The sequence below is a fragment of the Pseudopipra pipra genome, chromosome 4, assembly GCF_036250125.1.
Source record: "Pseudopipra pipra isolate bDixPip1 chromosome 4, bDixPip1.hap1, whole genome shotgun sequence".
NCBI lineage: Eukaryota > Metazoa > Chordata > Aves > Passeriformes > Pipridae > Pseudopipra > Pseudopipra pipra.
The window spans coordinates 1,884,152-1,908,176 of NC_087552.1; the positions used below are offsets into that span (position 1 = coordinate 1,884,152).

Genomic DNA, 24,025 nt, shown 5'->3' on the forward strand with positions numbered 1-24,025 from the left:
CTGCCTGGCAAGGTTTTCTTAGAAAAACTGGACTTTTTTTACCTCAGCAGTTTGCAGCTGCCCATAGCGTCACCTCTGAGGTGTGGCCTTTCTTAAGCTGACTGCTCACCCGCACCCAGCCGAGTTATAATTGCTCACAAATCACGTATTAGAAATATCAGAATCCATTTTGACGAGTTTCTCTAAAAAAAAAAAAAAAGGGTTGCGTGACGGGAGCAGAAACGCTGGTTAAGACCTTCCTCTTATTTTTCTGACCGTGATGGTGACCTGTGGGCTGGTACCTGGATCCCTTTGTCCTGAGGGCAAGAGGGGGAGGCCTGAGGGGACGAGGGGGGCTCCGGAGGTGCAGGGGGTGCCTGTTTCCAGGGAAATGTCTGAGGGTGGACACACGGCCATCTCCGAGGAGAAGGGCGGCTGTGGAGGGGCAGGGGGTCCCCGTTTCCAGGGAATTGTATAGGAGGGCACACACGGGTGTCTCTGAGGGGGCGGCGGGGCGGGATCGCCCCGAGGGGATGCCCGAGGGCGATGGCCGTGCCCGGGGCCAAGAGGGGCTGCCTGAGGGGGATCACCGTGCCCGGGGGGGCCCTGAGGGGTAGCCCCGGTGCCGTGAGGGAAGCGGGAGGAGCGGTGGCCCCGCGGCCGCAGCCGTGAGGGAGGCGGCGGCGCGGGGGCCGCTGGGGGCGATGGCGGCCGGGCGGGCCGTGTCCCCGCCCCGCGGCGCTCTCCCCGCACCCGCCCGCCCTGCGCTGCCATTGGGAGCCGAGCCGCGCCGAGCCCAGGCAGCCGCCGGTCCCGCTCCGCCGCCATCGCCATGAGCTTCTTGTTGTGAGTACCCGCGGGGCGTGTGTGGGGGGGTCCTTTCCTCTTCCCTCTGCCCCGTCCCGCCGGCCAGGGCGGAGCAGGGCAGCCCCGGCGAGAGGACGCGGCCGCCGCCCGCCCTCTGCCCGCCGCTCCCCGCCGGCCTGGCGGCCGCGCTCCGTCCCGCTCGCCGCTCTCTCCCTTTGTGCCCCGGTCCCCCGGGGGGCCCCGGCAGCAGCCGCTGCCCTCAGCCGGCGGGGAGTGCGGGGGGGGGCGGCCGCCGCTGCGCCGCGAGGGCGTTTGGAGGGCGGGCGAGAGAGCCGGGCTTCCCCTTCCCGCACGGCTTCCCCTCCCGCGGGGACGCGAGTTCGGGACCGTCCCCGGATCAGCCGGGGCACCTTCCCCGTGAGCGCCGTGCTGGGCAGGCGAGAGCGGGGTCGGGGTAGAACGCCCACCCGAAGGGTCTCCCCCGGCTTTTGTGGTGTTTCCGTGATGTTTTCCTCCCTCCCGGCGGGCAGAAGTTGGTGCGGTAGCGTTGCGTGCCCCAGCTGAGTTAGGAGCGGCTGGACCGTGGAAGTGAATCCCGGGGCAGGTGATGGGGCGGGGGGGCCCCCCCGGCGGCCTGAGCCCCGCCAAGGACCGAGCTTTACTGCGGCATAAAAAAAGCTCCCCGAGGAATCGGTGGCAAGTCCAGGTGTGCGCAGAACCCCACACTCGGCAGTTTTGCTTCGTGGGCAGCAACCGAATGAACTTTGGTCCCTCCCCTTGGGAACAAAGGCGAGGTACTTTGTGACAATTAACATAAACCGGTTCAGTGACCTATTAATTAAGGCGGGGATGCGCTCTAGGGAAAGAAGGGAGACCCAGGCAGCTGAGAAAAAGGCGCCCTGGCAGAGCCGAGCTCCATTAAGGCCTTGGCCCCGCTGAGCGTTCCCAGTTCCCTGCGAGCAGTTAGTGGGACCGCGTCCGTAATATCTGCCGGTTGTTGGAGGCTTACACTGATAACCAGCAGATGTAAACGCAGCCTGCTTTTAGAGAGGAGACTTTATCTCCGAGCTGGAGCCGTTCTAGTGAGTGAGTTGCGTTCTCATGGAGACCAATAACCCCGGCGCCGGCTTCCTCCTCAATCCCTGCCTTGCATTTATCTTTGGACTCTGCCGCAGCAAACCCGCTCCATACCCCCAGAGAGGGTTTGAAAGACACCTCTCAGCTGTGAGCGGGAGGTGGGTACAGATGATTGTCCACGGATTCAGGCGTTGTGCTCCTAATGAGAAGCCCAGCTGTCCCCCTCCTTCATAATTCTCAGCTGCCGCGGTGGAGAAGGGGGGACAGGATTTCGAGTGTCCTGGGAGTCTGGTTTGCAAATTAGAGAGCCTCCCTCTCCGTGGCATTTGGCTAACTGGGAATGGAAAAGCACGAAACCCTCCACCCTCTGTCACAGGCAATAATGAGATGCTTGTTTCTTTTTCCAGACCCTTCTGAAACCTAGGAAAGCAAACCTTTACCCCCACCTCCATTGTTCCAAGTGATCTTTCTGCACGAAGTATAGAAATGGAAACTGGAGTTGCTGCACGGCAGAGCCAGAAATGTTGGCAAAGCTGCCTCAGCTGCTGTTGGCAGAGTGCTGTAGACAGCACCTAATTTGCTCATCTGCAGTATAGAAATGGATTTAAAAAAAAAAATATCAAAAATATGCCTGGTAGGCCTCAGGGAGACCAGGGAGACTTTCCGTGTAACTGGCAGGGAGTTATGCTCTTTTTGTTAGGCTGGGTTTTTTTAAGTATGCAAAAAGCTAGCATCACCTTATCGAGTTAAAATTCAAGTTTGACCAAGAGTTATTCCAAGATAGTGGTTGGATATCCTTAACACTTTCTGCAGGCTTAGCACCGCCGACTTCCATTTGGAACCGCAACTCCCCCCCACGTTCACAGTACTCGTAGCAGAGTTTTTCATGGTACTTTTTCACGGGGGGTTTTCGTGGTGTGGAGGTGCCAGAGGTGTTTCCTCTGTGTGTCAGTGGCACTGCTGTCCTTTCGTGAGCTGACTCACGCTTTGGAACTCACAGCAAAGACACGCTGAGACCGGGGAGGTTTTTCCCAACCTGCCGTGCAGGTTTATCACCAGGGGCTTGGCTGGAGCTTGTCAGTCTGACACTCAGCACGATGCCAAGAGCCGTGTTCTCCTGCAGGCTCGCTGCTTGTCAAATAACAGGGCGATTGTGCCGGGATAACACAGGGTGCCGGGGGCCCCCCTCGCACGGGCCTTGTCCGCTGGCAAATCCGGGGCTATTCTTCCCTGTTGCCATGGCCGGTGACAGATAGAGCTGCATGGGGGGGAAAGGAAAATCAAGGGGAACCATTGTCTTCCCTCGTTATGGGGAACATTATAAAAAGACTGTCTTGTGAGGCGAGTCACTGAATTAATACAACTCGGTTTTGACAGCGATTGTTATTTTCAGCGCCGCTGTTTTCTCTCTCTCTGATCCACTTCTTCCTTTCTGAAAAGACTTTATAAACCCCTCCGGTGGTTGAATAAGGTCGTCCCGGATCTTTAAAAAGGGTTTAAAAATGGGAGTTGGGCTAGAAAATATCTTCAGTTCCAAAAAAACTCCGCTTGGTAAGTTCTCTCTAAAAGGAAATTACAGCATAGTTGCAGGTACTTCAGCTTACATCTCCAAGGAAAAAAATTAAAGATAGTTCTGGTGGGCGTGCCATCTGGTGACATGCCCGTGTTATCCTCTGCTGGCAAAACTTACATAAAAAAGAAGCTAGATGAAAACCAATTTTTTTATGGAAGAGTTTTTATTATTGAAGTTGTCTCTTAAAAAAAAAATTTAAAAATTCATCTTTATGTTAGTGAATCCCTCTCAGAAGACTGCAGCACAGTTTTTCTAAAAATGAAGTTTGCCTGATGAGTCTGGGAAAGACTAGGAGCTGCTGGAAGCAGCAAGTGAGGGTGAGGGCTGTTGTTGGGGGCACATATGTTTGGAGTGAAGGCCAAGTTAACTTGTAAACCAAACTGGGGGCAAAATGAGTTCTCCCTTGTCTGGCTTGTTCTGCAGCACAGTGGAGCCTGGCAGCTGCTTCTCATGCTGCACATGGGTTAATTATTTCTTTTTTTTAATTAAATTAAAATCACACTTTGTTTGTAAATATATGTGCAGGAGATACAGTGAGATGTTACCTTTTTCCCCCCCTTACCTCTCTTGCAGAATCATCCCAAAATCTGAGCTGATGTGTTTGTTTCCAGACTGACAAGCAGTGCAGCCTTCCCGATTCTCCAGGCTGCTCCTGCTCTTGGAGAGCATCAGGGCTGTTTGTTGTTGTCCCTTCCTCAGCTTCCCGAGATACTGAGTTGTCTGGGAAGTAGAGCAGACATCCAGATATTTATATTATATTTAATGCACTAGTTTGCTTCACTTTTAGCTTCATGAGTGTAATACTGCTGTAAGAACCTGGAAAGGGCTCTCCACATGGGAATGCGTTCCCATAAAATCACTTTTAAATGTTCTTAGGTACTGCCTTCTCAGATAGAAACATTTGGAATGAGGAAAAAATAATAAGGCATAGGAAGAAAGGCATTGTTCAGTGTGAAAGTTGTGTTTACTACAACGCTGTGATGTCCGGTCTTAATTGCTTCCTAATTGTTTGCTTTAATGTCTCGATTGTTTTCCCTTGTTTGTCCTTCCCTCTCTGTGTTTGCAGTGTAAGTGAACCTATGCCATGAGCTGTTCACAGGGTGTCAGTGGTGGAAGGAGGATCATTTTCGGGAGAGGGTTTGTGTGCTGGAAAGTGGCTTTTTCATTTTTTGTCAGTTTTTCATTTTTTAGCAGTTACCTTCGGCACCTTTTCATTTGCAGACAGGGTTTCAGGTTTGGATTTAGGACCCCCCTTCATGGCAGCAGCCCAGAGGTCACAGTTCCATCTTGTGCTGTCCTGAGAGATGCACAGTCTGGTTTTATCCTGTTTGAAAAAGGACAAAATATTAGGAGTGCTTGTCCACCGAGGGGCGGCTGGAGGGATGCAGAAGGGCTGACAGAATGAAGCTGCCTGTTTTCCTTAGGGAAGTAAATGGCTGCATTAAATTGGGCCACTTCAAGTCTTCCCTCCTAAGCAGTAAGGCAGATCTTGCTGCCAGAGCCATCAATAAGCCTTTGACCCACCGATCAACCCAAACCGCAGGATGTGCTTTGCGATGCTTTTGGCATTTGTAAACTGAGCCACTTCCCATTAGAGCTGAGCTACAATGAACTTGCTGTTTGGGTTTTGTCCTTTTTGTTTTTTGTTTTTTTCTTAAATTTAAAATACACAAAGGGCGAGATGGTGGATTATAAACTCAGCTGCTGTAAAATCTGTTTTCAGCTACAACGGACTTGGAAAAACGTAGATTTCATGACATGGGATTATCAGGATCCAGTGGTTTGCTTTGTCATCTGTGCCTGTTGTCTTTTTTAAAACTGGCATTTCCTTTCCTTTTGCTTTCCTGGCACCTCTGTGGCATTAATGTGATGTTGGCTGGTAGGGTTGTGACCTCACCTGAAGGCCAGGGAAGGGAGGGTGGTGGGTACCCTTGTGCTGGTGTGAAGGACCTTGCTCTGCTGTGGCAGTGCAGAGGTGACTGATGTTGAAAGCATTTGGGGGGGGGGGGAAAAAGTGGGGAAAAGTCCTTTGTGAAGCCTCTACAAAACACGTAAGGACAAGAAAATTGTTCTTCTCCAAGCGCTCGGGAAGACATCTGTTGCCTTCACCTCTTCTGGGAGGAAATACACTGAATTTTAAAACTGAGCAGGGTGCTATAAAGTCCCCTCCAGAGTTGTATCCTGAGCAGCTTATCCCAGAGCCGCGTGCGTGCAGCTTTTCTGGATCAGTTTAAAGCAGCTCATAAAGAAGTAACCACAAAGTTAATTTTATGATTCCTCTAATAAATTTCCCAGGGCCAGCGTGGTGGTTAAGTCTGCATGTGGATCTCTCAGATGCTTTCCCCGGGGCGCTGCTGCTTGGGTCAGTGTTTTGGGGAGGGGATTGGGAAGAAGGGGATGGGAGCTGAGGGTTTGCAGGTTATATTTGTTTGAAATAACTTGTGATGTCTCAGTTGGCTGGGTAGGTGTGTGCCTTCCAGGGCCTGACACCCAGTTCTGTGCAGAGTGTAGGACGACGTGTGGTGCATCCCAGGCGTGTTCCCTTTCATTCAGGGCTTTGCTTCCCAATTCAAATCCGTAGCCTGAGTCAGCAGGCAGTAATTTCACGTGGATGAGATGGGAGTTTTGTGTGCCAGCTGTGGATTCATGAAGGTAACTGTAGATTTTGCCTCGCAAATACATTTTGATACTCTTAAAAGCAGCCCCGTGATCCTGCCCATATTTCACTTGAGTTTTAGTTGAAGCTTGTTTGTTTTTTTTTTCACATGCTTGGTTTTTTTTTTTGTTGTTGTTGTTGTTGTCTGTCCTTGCACCACTTCATCTTTTCAGTGTGGTCACTTGCCTCCTGAGTTGTGTCCTCGAGAGATAGGAGGGCTCCTGACGCACAGAATCTTAATCCCTTCCTCAGCGAAGGAGAACATCTTGCAGATAAGGACTTGATAATGCCTGGATTTGTTGGTCTTTATCACAAGTCTAATTCCTTTCTTTATGACAAAGAGAACAAATGAGCTTAAGTGAGCTTTGGTAAATTCCTCTTTTGCTAAAAATTGAGACGACTCATTCTCGACACTGAAATAATTTCCACACAGATAATCACTGGGTGGGTTCCTTATGCTGACTTCAGTGAAATAACCCATGTTTTGTTTTGGCAGCTGGTATTTTAATTGTGTTTTTACCAACTTGAGTAGCACAGCCCTGGTTTTGCTTGAATGGATTAATTGTTTTCAGGGACTTGCTGAGTGTTCTGGATCCAGGAATCAAAATGGCATTACTGTGTCTTATACTTTATGGCCACGAAATACTGCTTTTTCTAACACTGCAGTGTAGCTTTTAGAAATAAAACCCAAGTGTCTCTACTGTCCTATTATTAACTTTTGTGGTTGACAACTCTTCTTAAAATTTCTTGCTGCAATGGGAGTGGAAAAAAAAAAAGAAGGAGGAAAATCTATATTTAATCTCATAGAACAGTTAAACTAACTTTCTACTCAACTGGCAAAAGCACAAGCTGAAATAATTTCAAAAGAAATGTCCTCCTGTGTATGTGGTAGGAGCTGTCATTCCTCCTCAGATGCTTCAGGCAGGTGGGTTTTCCTGACAGGATACTTTGCAAGAGATAAGCAGATTTTCCCTGAGATGGTTACACGCAGCACATACAGGATTGTATTAAACGTGGGGGATATGTGAGAAATACTTGGGGGTGAGCTAATGCAGCGTGTTTTTGGAAAGCTGTTGGATTATTCATTGCTGCCTCCTTTCCATTCCTTCTTCCTGTTGTTCTCCCTGTTATTTCTTGCCTCTGATGGTTGTTGTTTCCTGGATCCAGACCCTGTTTTGCCTCTTAATCCAAGTCTAAGTGTAATCTTCCATCTAAGTGTGAGGTTTTCTGTTGGGAAGTTGCCGAGTGTTTCTCCTTTGCCCCGTTCATATCCTCAGCCTGGGGGTTACTGTTGAGGGCAGCCTTTTATAAAGTGACTCTTCCCCCATGAAAATCCAGCTAAATTTCTCCTTTAACTGCCTTTTTCCTGAACACATTAAGAGATGGTGCCTTTTATTGTGTTTAAAAGGATTGAAGGCTGTCTTAAACTCTTTAGTTAGTCTTTTTTGGTTTTTTTTCTTCCCTTTAAAAATGCCCTGCTCCGATTTCTTAAGTTGTATGACTAGATTTGCTTTAGTCATTCATTAAGCGTTGGTTTCCAAAAGCACTGATCAGCATTTTGGGAAGCCATCCATGTTCTGAGGCATGTTATCCAAACACTATATTTGGTGTACAAGTAAGGATCTAATTTGATGCTAGAGCCAAGCTTTTATTGCTGCAATTTATCACCCTCAGCGGGTTGTAGATGGCTTTCTGCAAAGCTCTGCTTCTTAAATGTATTTACAGGGTGTGACTGTGACCAGCAGTTTGGGATGCAGAGGGCATTAGTCATGTAAGGATAATTCAGCTGAATGTAAGGAAATCTGTGTGGCAGGAGGAGCAGTTTGCTGTGGAAAGCAGTGGATGCCTTTAGTGTGGGACACTTGGAAGAAGCAGGGGACTAAAGGAATCACAGGTAGGCAAACACTGTTGATCACCTGCTTTATTCCTGGGAAATGCTCCCCTTTTTCCTCCTGCCCCAGCAGCCTGGTGATGCTTTGTGGGGCTGGCAGCGTGTGTGAGGCTGCCCGAGGCAAGCTGGGGCTCTCTAGGCCACTTCAGGACATTCTCAGTGACTTGGGGAAAGATCTTGAAGTCCTTCATGGCTACTTAAACGGTTTAGTAAACCTTCTTCCTCTCTTAAAGCTTCCAGGATCCTTTCTTTAAACACCATCCGGTGTGTTACTGAAAGAAACAACCCAGACTCAGAGCTTTATGTATTTCCTTATGAATTGCTCAGTTTTATATATAAGAAAGGGTAGGATTTTTTTTACCAAAAAAAAAAAAAGGTGCAATTGTGTCCACTGAACAGTGTATTGGGTACGTTCCTGCAGGAAACAGGTTGGAACCTTTGTGGAAACCAAACTTGGAGGTGTAACTGTGCCGCCTTCTGACCTGAGTTTGAGTTCATGCTGTGCCCTCCCTTTTGAGCAGGCTGGTGCTAATTGACAGAAGTAAGGGTTTCCTGAGAAAAGAGGGGAGACATTAGTGAGGAAATAGTGCTGTTTAGTTTGCAGGGAGCTCAATTAGTGACTGAAATGGTCAAAATAGTAAACTCCATCTCGTAGGAAAAAAACCAAGCAGTTGGAGAAGAAGGAATACTTCTTGTTTACCTTCATCAAAGCTGCCAGTAGCCTGGCCTTTTTAAGATGTGCTGTCTGAATATTAGGGTATTAGAAGAAATAAATCTGGTTTTGATTATTCCCTACAGTGCCATGATGTGTGTTTGTGTACATACGTGGTGAGGGTTAACATTGGAGTAGTAAAAGAATGTGGATCTGATTGAAAGGACCCAACAGAACAGCCAGAAGTCAAAGTTTTCCTGTGCTGGATGCTGTTGTAGACTTGTGTTTGTGGCTCTGGCCTGCCCCTCTCCTTTGCACTCCTGTTAGTCCTGCAGGGAACAAGGCTTGGGAGATTGAGTCACTTCCGCAGCCGTTGGCTGCCCTGGGAATAGTTTAATTGTGTTTGGAGTGCACAGACAGGGCTCTGGTAGTATCCAGCGAGGGCAACTGTGACTTGCTTTGTTTATTTTGAGGGTTTTCCAGGAGATGAAAGTGTATTAAGTGAATGTGTTGTAAATGAAGCAAGAGAGTTTTTTCTGTGTGTGAGCATAGCACAGTGGTGATGATTTCCCGGTTACGGGATGGGGTTCTGGACGCTTGCTCGTGCCTTGCCTTGGGAATTGCGACTGCTCGGGAGAGGGGTTGCATCCCACTGGGTAAACAGCAGGAACACCGTGGGGTGGGGTTGTAGCATAACACCTCCCCCTTGTTTACAGGCACATTCTGAGCCTGCAGAAACTGAAACGGAGGCTGGAAAACAGGCTGTGGCCACCTAACATCCCTGTGGATTTGGCACTGAGTGTCACTGCAGGACAGCTGAGGGAACATGTCACAGGGAACAGGGGAACGGTCACTTGTCCCCTGGTCAGAGCTCAGCCAGCAAAAGGTTCCCTGTGGGCTTGTTTTGGTGCTCCTGAGAGCTTCTGAGTTGTGCTGGACCGCTCCTGCACTGGCTGGGTTTCACTGGCTTCCAAATGTGTGTGTACAGGAGGAAGAAAGCGTGTTTTAAGAATGTGGATGTGTACGTGTTACGGCAGCTTTAACACTGGGGGGTGGTGGCTGGGACAGGCAAAAGCAAAACTGTTCCTTAAGGCTACCTTAAATAACTTTCTCCTTCCTGGATGTGAATCATCTGATAAACTTCAGCTCTTTTTAACGTGTCGAGTCTTGTGTCCAGTGGTACCTGTGTTTTTGAGGAGCTCTTCGTGAGGTTGTGAGTTTTCTGCCATTCCTGTATGGAATTTCAGTGTGTGAAGCTGTTTTTCCTAGAAGGGAAAGCCAGATTTTAGTCCCCACCACGATGGGTAGAGAATGAAAACAATCTCATAAAACCCCACTGATTTTCCTGTCAGTGCTCCAGTGGAAGGAGGCACCATTTCAAACCAGATATGATGATGACAACGGTCACTGTACCCCTTGAGAAGCATCTTCAGGCTGAAAAGCCCACAGAGAATTGAAATTATTCCATGGTGTAGCAAATAAAGAATAAACAACATCTGTCCTGTTTTATGTGTCTGTGGAAATTTTTCAAGTCAGTGCCACTGATTCTTTTTAAACAAAGAAAGAAACAGTCTAAAATGAAAGCCCTAGGCCTGGAACTGCTTTCTTGCCTCACCTTTTGGGAGAGCAGCTACGTTGTGGAAGGAGTTGGCAGCTCCTAACTCCTTCCCAGAGCTGCTGCATGGAATGCCTGCATCCTGAATTCTTACCTTGCTTTTCTTACCTGCAAATTCAAGTGGCTGGACTGAGGCAGGCTTACTGCAGTGAGCAGGAACTGGACTGGAAAACAGCTGAGTTTTTGGTGGTGTGGGAGCTGGAGGAAGCAATGCCTTGCTGGAGCACTGACTCTCTTCAGGACAGAAATGTTGTGACTACTTGATTTTAAAAATAGAAATGCTCAAGTTTAATCTCATCAGTGCAGATTTTGAATGTGTTCAGTTTGATTTTACTTTCTGTCCTTCTGCTGCTGTGGTTGTCACAGGGAAGACGTGTTTAAGTGCTGCAGCTATTGATTTCATTGCCAAAAAGTAGCTTGTGCTTCTATTTTCATTTCTATGTTGATGTGTTGGCTAGTGGAAACTAACCCGATCCCACTGTGATGTTTCTATTCTTAGCAGGATGTTATCATTTGAAGCCCTGTATTATTGTTTAAAGGCTGGAAATGTTTGCTTTTCTGGAATTTGGGTCTTGTCTTACAGTGTTTCTGTGTTTAAAAACAGCAGCAGGAGAAAGGAGACGAGGAGGTGCAGAACTAAAACTTGGGGCTTCTGTGGTAAACTCAATTGTTGGCCTGTGGCAGTGAGTCCCTGCCTCAGTTTCCCTGTGTCTAACGAGACATTAGTGATCAGAGCTGCTTTGTGAGGAATAATTAATGCTCACAAAGGCCTTTGAAGATGAGAAAAGCGGGAGCTGAAGTAGGAAAAGTTTCCATGCCCCAGGTAAATGTTCTGTGCGCTCTCTCGAGTTCAGCTTTTTCAGACTCTCTAGAGCGTGTCCAAATTTTTTGAAGGGCTGATTTCAGTCTGGCCATGATGGTGGCTGCTCTGGGGAGACACTGAGTGGTACAGCTGTGCTTCCAGGAGTTAGCTCCTCACACCTTCCCCCAAGGAAAGGAGTGACACCCGTGGCCTCGGCATTGTGGAGCGGTCAGAGGGATATAGGTGGCAGGTGTGTCCTGAGGACGGTGCCACTGCACAGCAGGTGAGAGCTTGGGGTCAGTTCTGTGGTAAGAACAAGCTGTGAGGACGTAACTTCCATTCATGAGCAGCCTAAATCCTTCTGGTTTGATTCAGGTTTCCACAAATCCACAGCAGGCTGGATGGAAATGGGTGAAAAGCTCTCTTGAAAGGCCCTGTGGACAAGTAACCACTCACCTGGGAGTGAGGAGGCCTAAGCCAGGCCAGCCCAAGTGCTTCCCCTGGGAGCACCGAGGTTTAGGTGGCTCCTTTCCTGCAGTTGCATCAAGAGCTGAGGCTGGATATTTAAGCTGCTGTGAGTGTAGATGTGCCAGTGCTGCGTTGGAAGCTGAAACGAGCTGTGGTGTTAAGCAGGACTCCTGAAACTTTTCCCTTCTTCTGGAAACATCGCCTTGCCAGCCTAAGGCAGCACAGCCTGCGGAATCCACATCATGAAACCCACTCCCCTGTCAGCAGATGACTGGATAAAATTACAGCTCTGGAGGAAATTTGGTGTTCTTGCCTTTACAAGGGAGCTGTGACGTCTGTGTTGGGGCCGAGCGGCGCGTGGGCTTCTGCCGGTGGGAAGGGCTTGTTGTGGCTTCCGAGCCCGGCTCCAGCTCCGTGAGTCAACTGCCTCAAACACACTTCCTGATTTAGTGCTGGGTCGGGCTGCATCTGCCACTGCCAGAGCTGCACTTCCCTGTAAAAATAGAAGGGCATAATTTGCTAGAAACGGCGGATGTGGGAGTGAAGGGAGCGAAGCGTCCTTGGAATCGCAGGAATTCGTGGAGAAGCTGGGTCTTCTAAAAGACTGGGAACTGGCTGTGACAAATAGTGGGGGTGATGCAGCATCTTCCCCTTTTCATGGCCTTTTTATGTCTGAGGAAAATGGGATCTTTTGGTGGTTTCTTTGTCCCCTCTCACTTCTGCATTAATATTAAGAGATTCTCAGTGTTTCTTAACAGGGAAAGGCAGGTGCTGCCTGTTAGCTTGGAGCATTTTAAAGCCTGGGCAGAAATGGCTAATTCTGTTACGGGGGTGTAGCTGAAAATGAAATGTCACACTTGACCCAGACATTGATGATGGTGTGCATCGTTGGCCACCTGGCAGAACTCTGTAAAAGTTGCTTTTTCTCACTGATTGCTCAAAGATTTGAGGAAGTAGACCTGGGAGAAGAAGGCTTCCTAAATCTGTCACGTGAAACAGATTGGCATGATGCGAGAAAAGTATTATTACTTATTTGGTTAAGTAATAGGAGAGCTTCTGAACCAATAAGGTAATTGAAGTAATGCTTGCAGCGACATTTATAACCAGGCTTTCCAAGAAAAACCTTGTCCTATAAAGGCTTTAGTTCAGAGAAGCTGTCCCTGAACTGTGTCTCAAGGAGTGTGTGACCGTGCATGCAGTTAACTGGCTTCCCATATGGTGAACTGCATAAATGCATGGAATTCTGATAATTTATTGCCAAAATTGCAGCTATTTCCATAGCACGTGACTGCCAGCAGCCTGCCTTTATCCTAATTACTTTTCCTTTTGGATGCCTGCCTGCCTTCCACATGAGACCGTTTCCTGCTGTCTCAGGGTGCCTGTGCTGGATTTGGGTATGGTGGGAATTCCTGCCCAGAGTTTGTCAGAATAGACTACTTACTTAGGGAATTTTCCTTGTGCCTTATTCCCAATCCCTCATCCCTTACACCCCACTAACAAAAATTTCTGTTCGGCCCTTAGAGACATGATGAAGAATTGCCCAAGTCTTTTATATATAAAGAAGGGAGATCTGGATAATATTTGCAGTGAAAATTGTGCTGTCTGAGTTTCACGTCCTTCCACTTGGAATTCAGAACTCAGTTTGCCTTGTCTGACAGAAATCTTTTCTCAGCTAATACACTGAAAACATTCCCAAATATTGGCTCATCTGACAGTTCTCTGCAAATATTTGATTTTGCACGTCACGTCTCTGACACGTTAGGGGTTCATGTGCCATCCGGGCTCGCTGCCATCGTTTAAAATTCAGATGTCTAAACTTTGTCTTCTGAGCCAGTCTGTGTTTTTCAAACCAAATTGTAGGTAAGAAAATAATTTAAAACAAGCCAAAATACCGGCAACTTTTGCATCCCAGTTTTTGTTAAATGCCCTGTTTCAATGTGAAAATACGTGAGCGGGGAAAGTATTTAATGTCAGCCTTGTCCTTACGTGGGACTCGTCTGCTCGTTGCTTTTTCTCTTCCCATTCCAAAAGGCCTCCAAATATTTCCTCTCTCTTTTGCAGTGGTAGTCGCTCTTCCAAAACCTTCAAACCAAAGAAGAACATTCCAGAGGGGTCCCACCAGTACGAGCTGCTAAAACATGCCGAGGCCACGCTGGGAAGCGGCAATCTCCGGATGGCTGTGATGCTTCCAGAGGGGGAAGACTTAAATGAATGGGTTGCAGTTAACAGTGAGTCGCTGACCTTTTTTTTTTTTTCAGGAGGGGGGTGTTGGATGTGGGCTGACACTTGTGGGAGGACAGCTGTGTGCCTCTTCCTGTGCTTGGAGAAGGGGAGGCTCAGGGGGGACCTTCTCGCTCTCTCCGACTCCCTGACAGGAGGGGGGAGCCGGGTGGGGGTCAGGCTCTGCTCCTAGGGAACAAGAGGCAGGATGAGAGGAGGTGGCCTCAAGGCTCAGGTTGGACATCAGGAAGAATTTCTTGATGCAAAGGGTTGTCGAGCATTGGAAGGGGCTGCCCAGGGAGGTGGTGCAGTCCCCATCCCTGTCCAAGGAACGGCTGGATGTTGGTCTGGTTGACAGGGAGGTGATTGGTCCCAGGTTGGACTTGATGATTGTGGAGGTCTTTTCCAACCAAAGTGATTCTATGATTCTAATGGGCTTTGCAGTTTTCATCAAGTTACTTCCTTTTGTTTCTACCGAGTTCTGAGCCTCTGGTCTAGTAAGTCTGATGTCATTACTTTAACTTCCTCTAAAGCTGTCTGTCCAAACTCTGTGCTTTCGTGCCGAACCATTATGCCCAAATTAATGTTTTCTGATTGCTTGACTGTGTTTGCTCCTCCTTCCTCTTCCTGCTGCATGAGTTTTTCCCTCTGCTCCTCAAGAATGGATTATCCCACGTCCCATCACGCTCTGTAGCCCGTGCAGTTCTGGCTGCCACAGGCCCTGTCTGGGTGTTCCCTCATCTTTTGTCTCTCAGGCTTGGTGTGCTCCCGTGGTGGTGTGAGATTGACTGTGCACTGCAGTAGAAATCACGCTCGAGATAAATGTCCTCTGATTGTTTCTGTGGTTCTGCCTGTTTCTTCTTGCTCTTTACACGTTTGGGAAGTGAAACTGTCCCACTGACGTGAACCTTCCTGTTCCTAATTAGCCACGCAGTGCTCTAGTGCTCCGCTTGTCACTGCTTCCAGGGCCATGCTGGGATTGCTGACACCATCCTTTGTAAGAGTTTGTTCACGCTGCATTGCAAAACTGTCTAGAGAAAAAGCCAGCCCACTTTTATGAGCAAGCATTGCTAAAGATGCTTCATGTGTTGCTGGCATCCTTCCCTTTCGGTGGTTCCTTCACTCCGTGTCTCTGCTTTCCCGTGTGGCAGCAGTTTTTTCCCTTCCCAGGTGACTTAACTGCTGAATTAACTCAAATGAAATTATACCTGTGTAATTAAAGAGTGCTCCAAAATAATGATGTGCTCCTTTCCCTGACAGCATCCCTCCACCACAGCGAGCCCCAGAGCTGTGAGCCCCTTCTGCTCACTGGGATGTCCCATAAGGAAATGAAATGTGTGACTTGGTGTCGTTGTGTTTACCCTGCACAACCCCAAGAGCACAAAAACAAACGTGCTCTGCTCTTCCCCTTCTTGCCCAACCCTCAGCCCGACTGATGTCTTTGGGGGAGAGTTGACGGGCGTGTGGGTTTTGAGACTTCCAAGTGTGGGATTTGCCACAATCAGTCATTTTGCCGGAGCCTGTGTGGGTTTTCTGGACACGCCCGCCTTGAAGCAAACACTGGGCCGTGGTTTCTGCTGGGAGCAGGGAATGGAAACTTAATTAACAGTTCTTGTGTGCACTTAGGAAGCAAGGGCTCGTGTCCTGCTTCTGCTGAGCAGTAGCTGTAACTTCCTGCCATGATGTTTTTGTAATCTTTCGTGTTGATTCTCTGAAAGATACCTGGAGATAAAGTGGATTTTATAAACTGGTTGCAGTGGCCACAGTTCCTCAGAACAGAACCTGCTGTTGGTTATTGTAAAACCTTCCTTTCAAAGAGTTTGGAGTAATGAAGCACCAATTTAAAGTAGTAAGAACAATGGGGATATTTAGGTGTGCCAGCTTTTGGGTGTTTTATTTCAGTAATTCAGCTGTAGGCCACAAAAAACCAAACCAAACAAACCAAAAAGGTTTGGGCTAAGGGAAATGCTTTTCCAAACATGTAACAAAACTTAAAAAATAGCACTCCAGAACAAAACTCCCAAGGCTAGCTTATAATGAGGAAACATTGTGGACTAAATATTGATTTGTGGTAATTAGTTGATATTCTAAGGACAGGAGTTGTTTGCTGCTGTAGCTCTTCCTGTGCCATGACTTCTGTATCCAACTCCCATGCATGTACCTAAAAGAGAGCAGGGTTAGGTGGGATATTGGGAAGGAATCCTTCCCTGTGAGGGTGGGGAGGCCCTGGCACAGGTTGCCCAGAGAAGCTGTGGCTGCCCCATCCCTGGAAGTGTCCAAGGCCAGGTTGGATGGGGCTTGGAGCAACCTGGGATAGTGGAAGCTGTCCCTGCCCATGGCATGGGGGTGGAATGAGGTGATCCTTAAGATCCCATCCAAAACATTCTGGGATTCTCTGAAATGTTCCTGGAAAAGGTGGGCATTTGGAATAAAAAGCCTGAGGGAAGCCTAATGAGTCACCTAATGAGGAAAGTTGGGAAGTTTACACTGAAAATCTTTGTTTTATTCCACACTTGCCAGTAGGGTTTGGGATTCTGATAAAACACAGCAAAGTTTCAGAAAAGGAAGTAACTGTGCTTTCTCCTTCCTTTTTCTCCTTCCAACTGAAGATTTTGCTGCAGTGAACAATTAAATAGTTGTTGCAGGCTGTTCCAGAAAGCTGGTGGTTGCGTTCTGCATCTCTTTTATAACGCATCTTAAAAAAGCAACAACAGTGAAGTTTTTCCCACCATAAACGTGCCAGGATCTCTGCTTTACAGTCTGGGCTGTAGGAATCTTGTGTTGCAGAGTGTTAACGGGTGGTTTTGATGCTTTTCAGCTGTCGACTTCTTCAACCAGATCAATATGCTTTATGGAACCATCACGGACTTCTGCACGGAGGAGAGCTGCCCTGTGATGTCTGCTGGCCCAAAGTAAGAGCCTTTTGGCTTGCCAGAATCTTCCTTGTAGGTATTGTGCAAATATTAGATGCCTGGATAAGAATCCCCCACCCTGTGCCTCGCTTAAGTTTTGCTTCTTGGATTCTTGCCTGTGCTTTTGTACAGACATCCAATGTCTGTGCTTTTTTTTCTGCTCTCCAGATGCTTAGTGTCTTCCAAGGAGGAAAATACCTGCATTTCTGAGTGAGGGGTGAGGGAGGCCTCTGCTTCCTTTTGAATTACTGTGAAAGCCTAAATAAACAGTAAAGAAAAGCAAACCTCTCCTCCACTTCCAGAGAGGGATATTTTCTAGTGAGGAAAATGAGCCGTGATTGGGTTTTCTGTTTATGGATGGCCAGTAACTTGGGGTTTTAGTGTAAGAAAATTCCTTCCTCTGAAAAATGCATGGTGGTAGTGGGGGGTGAGGAGGGAAGGTTCTCATTGCTGGATGTTCTTTGGGTGAGATTTTCAGCATGGAATTCTCTTTGTTGGCTTGCTCTGGCTCCAGTCTGATCCTGGAACCTCAGGATTGTCCTGCATTAATACCACTTCAGCCTTGGTATTAGGGCAGTGCTGGGTGATGAGGGATCCTGATTTTTCATAAATCCAGACACATGGCCCATTTGGCATGCCTGGGATTTTTGCATGTGTTCTGAGATGCAAAAATCAAAATGCTTTCAGGCCCTCTGATTTGTTGCTGTTGGAAAACTGGGATCATTTTATCCCGTTGCGAGCAGCACCGTCACAATCCCTCATCCAATTTGCTTATGGTGAAATTGTTCTCCCAGTTGGTGTTATGACAAAACTGAATTTGTTAAACAAAACGAGAAGGCAGATTTATCAGAAGCTGTTAAGCTTTGCATACAACCATGTGTGTGATTTTTAAAAATAGAAACACTTGAAAGCTGGTATTGTCAGGCTCCCCATGTTATCGTGTTTGGGTGTTTTCAGCTATTATGTTTCCAAATTATCCACTGGTGTCAGAAGAGTTCCCCCAGCCAGGCAACATAGCTGTTCCATTCTGAATTTCACGAGGGCATGTTTCTCTCTGTTTGTGTGTATAGTCTAGAAGCTTTCTTAATTGTGGGATCAGAATCCCAGACTGGCCTGGGTCGGAAGGGACCTTAAAGTCCATCTTATTCCAACCCCCTGCCGTGGGCAGTGACACCTTCCATTAGACCAGTTTGAAAGGAGGGTGTGGGAGCAAGGGGAAGCAGCCTCCCAGGCCTTGGCAGGAATGATTCCCTGGTGCTAAGGAATGTCTTGTCCCTCCCCAGGTACGAGTACCACTGGGCAGATGGGACCAACATCAAGAAACCCATCAAGTGCTCCGCGCCAAAGTACATCGATTACCTGATGACCTGGGTCCAGGATCAGCTGGATGACGAAACGCTATTTCCTTCCAAAATAGGTAAACAACTAGAGCTGAACAGTGGCTCTGGGTTGCAGTTGTGCAGGAGTAGCCAAGTCTTAGGGCAATAAAAGGTCTCCTTAGTGACTGACACGTAGGGCCAGTGTAAAAACTTACATTATCTGTACAAACACACTTATCTCTCGAGATAAAATGGATGGGGCAGTGCATGAACTCTGATCCCTCTATCAATACTCCTGGTAAACATCTCTCGTCGTTCTGGATGCAGGAAGTACTGTTTCTACTTAATAACTGACTCCAGTCCAATCTGATGGTTTTTTTTCCAGTTTGAACAGTGATTTGTTTCTTTGGAAATAAAGGATTGAACCTCAAACCCTTATAACCAGTCACTGGTACAAACTGGCAGCTTTTTGACACAGGAATGGTGTTTGGTCTTCATGAGGAATTTCTGGGCCTTACCTCCAAAGAAGCTGAATTGCACCTTTGATCTTAATGATTTTTTTTCTTTTCTTTTCTTTTTTTTAAGTGAAAATGAAATATAGATGTTTTCAAGAGGTTTCTTTTCTTTTGAGAAAGTAGGACGAAAATAGCAACCAACCCCCAATTCAGAAACAATAACAAGGGAGATCCCTTAATTGCTTTAATTTTGTGAGTAGTTTCTGAAGCTTTTGGCACGTTTTCATTAAGCTTCTTCAGAGAAACAGGGCTGCCTTCAGAGAGAGGGGGACTTAAAGGCCACAAGCTAACCAGCTAAATAAGAACTTCCCATGGGCTGCAGCAGCCAGAGGAGGAAATGAGATGGATATGTGGACAGGGCAGGCTTAACCAGGAGTGTGAAAACATTGTTGCTGAGGTCTGAAAGCATTGGTGAGGTCCTGATTGGCCTTACAGCATCCAGAGCTTGGGCCTCTGGCCTTCAGGCAGGACCTCAGCACTTGGAAAGGCAGCAAAAGACCGAAGCTGACTGGGAGAACTGGTAGGTGAGGAGAAGCTAGACAGGTTATTCTTTTTAGGTGGTTGATGCATATCTTTTTTTAGCCTGGGGATGTGTCAGCTAAAGAGATTATCGCTCCCCGTAGCCGGTTGCCGTTTCCAGACCCATTTTAATAAAACCTGTGCAGTGACAAAGGTCTGCTGTTTAAACTGCTTTTACCTGTCCTGGGCCGTTTTCCCTGGAATGACTGAAAGGAGCATGTCCCAGAATACTGAAGCAGGCAGTTCAGAAAGCAGTATCCTGTGGCCAAGGGTTTGGGAAGAGCAGGATGGAGACGGGAATCTTTTTGCTGGGCACGAGGCAAGTGGAAGACAGCCTATTTCTGATTCCACTTGGGTCAAGAGAAGTGTAATGTTCCATGGCTGATGCCAAAAGTGGTTTCAGTTACCTGCTCCCAGGTACCTGGTGGAGCTTGTCCTTGTGCCTCAGCCCAAGCCCGCTGTGATTTAGGGGCAGAATTGCCGAGCGGAACCAAACAGCCCTTCTTGTGCAAGAGGGAGGGTTGGGTCATCCTGGCTTTCTGGAGTACACAGGCGTGGAAAAATAAACCATCTGTTTCCTCATTTCCAGGCGTCCCATTCCCAAAGAACTTCATGTCAGTGGCCAAGACAATTCTAAAGCGTCTCTTCAGAGTCTACGCTCACATCTATCACCAGCACTTTGATCCCGTGATCCAGCTGCAGGAGGAGGCACACCTTAACACTTCTTTCAAGCACTTTATATTTTTTGTTCAGGTAAGGAGGTTGCAAACAGTGCTCTCGCCTCAAAGCTGCATTACTCCCTTTCCCTTGTGGAAAAAAAAGAGCATTTTCTTACGTTTCCGTCCTTTAAATGGGGGGGAAGACCTTCAGGCAGTGGCACGTGGGCAGGAAAGGCTGTAGTGGCTAAGCCTGGACTCAGAGAGCCTACTGCCAGATAAATTCTGGCTGAGTAAGGCTTCTCACCTGAGCTGCACGTGCAAAACTCTGTGTGTGTGTCTTTCTCCTCATCCTCATTGCAGGAATTCAACCTTATTGATAGAAGAGAACTTGCACCACTTCAAGAACTGATTGAAAAACTCACCTCGAAGGACAGATAAAAGGAAGAGGACTTCTTGAAGTCACTTGTTTCTTTAAGCAAGCGTGTGGTATTTGTTTTTTTTTGTTCATTTGGTTTTTTTTTTTAAAAAGAAAACAAAAACAAGCCCCTGTGCTGTTACCAGTGACAGCCGAGATCTACTTTCTGTGCTTTTACTAGGGGAAATCTTTTCTCTGTTAGTGACACGTGGTAAATAGCTTTTTTTTTTTTTTAATTATTATTTTTATTTTATTGTTACTCATTGTGGAATTTCTAGCAGGTGCTGAGTGTTAAAGGAAACGTGCTTGGTTGGGGGATTGACTCTGCTGGTGGATGGGTTCTTGTGTTGTGTCAGTGGTAGCCCATTCTCATGAAGTCCCTAAAAGACTTGCTTACATTCTCTAAGTGCCTTGGCAGACTCACTTCTGAGGTGCAAAGCACATACAATACTGAACATTGCTGGAAACAGAAGATATGTACTAACACCCAGACACTTACTGATACTTGTTCTAGAAAAATATATATATGCTTACACTAAAAAAAAAAAAAAAGCCATAACTTGCTGAAATCAATGATCTCCAGCTTTTAATACAAATACTTGTTTTATTTTTTTAGAGATGAATATGGAATTTTTCAAAACCAGGTAATTTCTTACAAAGAAAAGCGAAGTTCCGGTCGCTGCAGCGAAACGGCCAAGGTGGTGTCAAAATCACACACACACCTCGTGCTGAGCAAGTACCTCCACCTCTGTTGCCATGGAACTTTTCCTGGTTGCTTTTGCTTTTTTTACCAGGGAAGCACCAGTTGGGTCACTGAGCTTTTTGTGAAGCTCCCGAGCAGTTGCCAAACGAACATTTCAGTTTGCACGAACGCGGTTAGGGGGAAAAACATCCGTCGTGAAAAATTGCACTGGGGTAATGCTAAGGAAAACCTGGGTGGGAAAAATGACCAGTGGAAAGGTATTTTTAAGTTAGGGGTACAAAAGCTCTGTGGGAGAGCTCCGGTGGCCTGTGTTTGTTGTGGTGGGAAATCTGTCTCGGAGGGAAGCTGAGTTCATGGACCACTTTGGAGTTACATTAGCATAGAATCCCTACTGCTGAGTACAGATGAGGTATTTCAGAAGAAAAATCTATAAAAGTGAGGCTTTGCTTGGAGATACCAGTGCAGTAATTCACATTTTTGGCATACTCCTGCCCTGGGAGGGTTTTGTTCTTGTCGTTGTCGCAGTTTTTTTTTTTGCTTTTTACTAGCCAGTTATAGAAATCCAGAGGCATCTGCTGCAGTTCAGCCAATCAGAATTGGAATGTACTAAGTAAAAAAAAAAAAGTCTTCGGTGGATATTGTATTTTTTGTATTTAATATCTGGCAGTAGAGAGACTTTGAGTAGTTTCTAGGCACGTAATAAAAGCTTGGAGATCATGATTTGCCCGACAGCTGTATGAACACATTGTTTAATTACACAACACTTGAAAATAACACCGTTGAAGGTATGTTTGCAGTGGTGGGGATTTAGTATCCCCGTGCTGCTTCTATTTGCAGCTTTTCATTGTTGGTTTTTTTTGATTTTCGCTTGTAAAAGCTGTGGGACCAGAAGTTGAGGTGTGTTTACGCTCTCGAAGTCAGGGCACGTGGAAATGCCACACAAAATGGAATCTGGATCAGGTGAATGTGTTTATAAAATAGTGCATTTATGGGGGGGGAAAGAGGGGGACACCCCCTTGCCTCCCAAACAAACCCCAGAGAAACAAACCCCGATGGACTCTGAGGGACCCCGAGTCCCTGGAGACAGAAACTTCCAGCTTTGTGGTCACTGGGAGCGGGAAGTGCCGGTGGGGTTAAACCAGGCCATGCTGCCAGCGCTGCCTGAGGCCTTCCAGTCTGACAGGGTCAGAAATCCCGTGGTTTGGGGTGCTTTGCAGCTCTGTTGGACCTCATGAGGGATTCAGGTGGTGCCTTGAGGAGGGAAGGGGCAGATGGCCGAATCCTTGGAGCTCAGCCACCCCGGCAGTGCTGCCAGTGCTCAGGTGATGGAGCCGGGATGTCTTGTCCAAGTCTTTCAAGTCAGGGATACGAGGTAACCGTGCAAAGAGGAGACAAACCCACTGCGTTGTGCTGGTGCCGGGAGCTGAGGGCAGAGAACGGGTTCCAAGGCCTGTCTGCAAGTATCCAGTTTCTTTTCCTGCTTACTATGCAATGTAGAGCTTTGAACTTCTGCTTTTCCTTGGAGATACTGAGGAGCACTGTCCTTACTCAGTCCTTAGGACCTGAACCCTGTCCCCGTGTCCCTGGCCCTCAGTTAACAGGTAAGGACACCTATTTGCTGCTATAGACTCACCTTTCACATTGTTCCTTTCTGTTTCCTGCCCCCGCCCTCTTTTTTCCCGGATCACCAGACACAGTTTTACTGCCAACACCTCCTTTTGGGATAGTTGTTTTTTCCTTGCTCCCCCTTGCCTACCTGCCAGAGTGCAGTTACTGTACATAACCCCCCTTTTAGCTGGATTATTTAAGAAGCTGCAGCACAAACAGAGATTCCTTGCTTTTTTTTCCCACTAAAATATTCCCTTTGACGCCGAATCTCGTTTCCTTCACTGCTGATAGCAGTTGTCTCTTTTCCAACCTGCACTCCTAAAACCACTGGCAGTTTCATGGGATGCCTGTTGTCTTTCCTTGATATCGTTTCTTTTAACATGAGACTAACATTGGCGATTTTCAGTGTTAAACCTTCTTATTTCCCTGCTTTTCTTACAGTTTCCCCTTGCCAGGTTCAGTTTGCAGCCTGTAGGAAAATATCCAAATAAGTTTGGGTTTTTTTGTTTTGGTTTTGTTTTTTTTTTGTTGTTGTCGTTGTTGGAAGAACCAATTCCCTAAATTGTTCATAGAGTAATGTATTTTTAGGGGAGATTAATTTTTTATAGCCACTAAACTATACTCATTATTTTTGTACGTTTGCAACTTGGGACATTTTTCCGAGCCGTGTCGCGGAGGGAACACTTATTTTCATGGCTGTTTGACTACTTGGGAATGCTGTGGTTGTGTTGTGTGGAGGCACATCACCTCGATGTGCAGTGGAAGAGAGAGAAGGATGCAATAAAGATGAGTGAGGTTTCAATAAAAGGCCATTTCTGAAGGCAAAGAAAAAAAAATAGTATATTCCGAAAGCGACACTAACCTTTCCTCCTTTAGAATCCTAAAATATATGGGAGAAAATACAGTGTAAAGTAAAAAAAAAAAAAAATGCAAGGAGAGAACCCTTACTGTGAGCTAACTGTGCCAATACCGCTTCAGTTTGTAGTCACTGATGGAGACTTTAGTTTTAAAGGAAAACAGCTTTTGATTTTAAAAAAAAAAAAAAAAAAAAAAAAAAAAAGAAGCTGAATGTCTGAAAATCCGCACCGTGTTTATTTGAGAGTTGTAAATAATGTATACAGATGGTTGTATGTGATGGGACAAAATATTTAAATCCTAGGGTTTTTTTTTTTTTTCCAATAAGAAACCGAAGGCTGTTTATAAGAGAAAATAAATAGCTATGTTTGACCATGACTGCCTTTATTTCCTTCTTGGACTTGTTCCTAAAGGATCTCCTACTCTCAAATAGATTTATTTTTTTCCCCCCTCTGTATATTGTGAACATCTGCCCATGTCACACCCGAGGATGTCACCAGGTCACCGACATCACTCGTGGTGCAGACTCTTGCCCTGGGCCCTGCCCTGTAGCACAGGTGCCTTTTTATTTTGGGGAGCTCTTCTTTCTCCTCAGAGCCTCCTGTGACCCCAATGGCTGCAGGGCTCCAGATTTCCCACCTCCCCTCCCCACCTGGCTCTGCCCCGTGGTAAGTCCACTCTCACGTGCACTTTGTGGAAATGGTGGTGAAAAACCTGGATTTTGCCACAGTTTTTCAGCACAGATCTTGGGTCAAGGCTGCCCCGCTGCCTGTGCCCAAC

General features: G+C 47.0%; 1 protein-coding gene across 1 annotated transcript; it reads left to right on the top strand.

Moving 5' to 3' along the window:
- Window positions 1–637: 637 nt before the first annotated feature.
- MOB1B (MOB kinase activator 1B) lies at window positions 638–23,623 on the top strand. The gene is made up of 6 exons (XM_064653767.1): window positions 638–825; window positions 13,582–13,748; window positions 16,559–16,652; window positions 17,936–18,069; window positions 19,595–19,758; window positions 20,025–23,623. Exons 1-6 carry the CDS (start codon window positions 812–814, stop codon window positions 20,100–20,102), a joined length of 651 nt encoding a protein of 216 aa, XP_064509837.1. The 5' UTR covers window positions 638–811; the 3' UTR covers window positions 20,103–23,623.
- The last annotated feature ends 402 nt before the right edge of the window (window positions 23,624–24,025 follow it).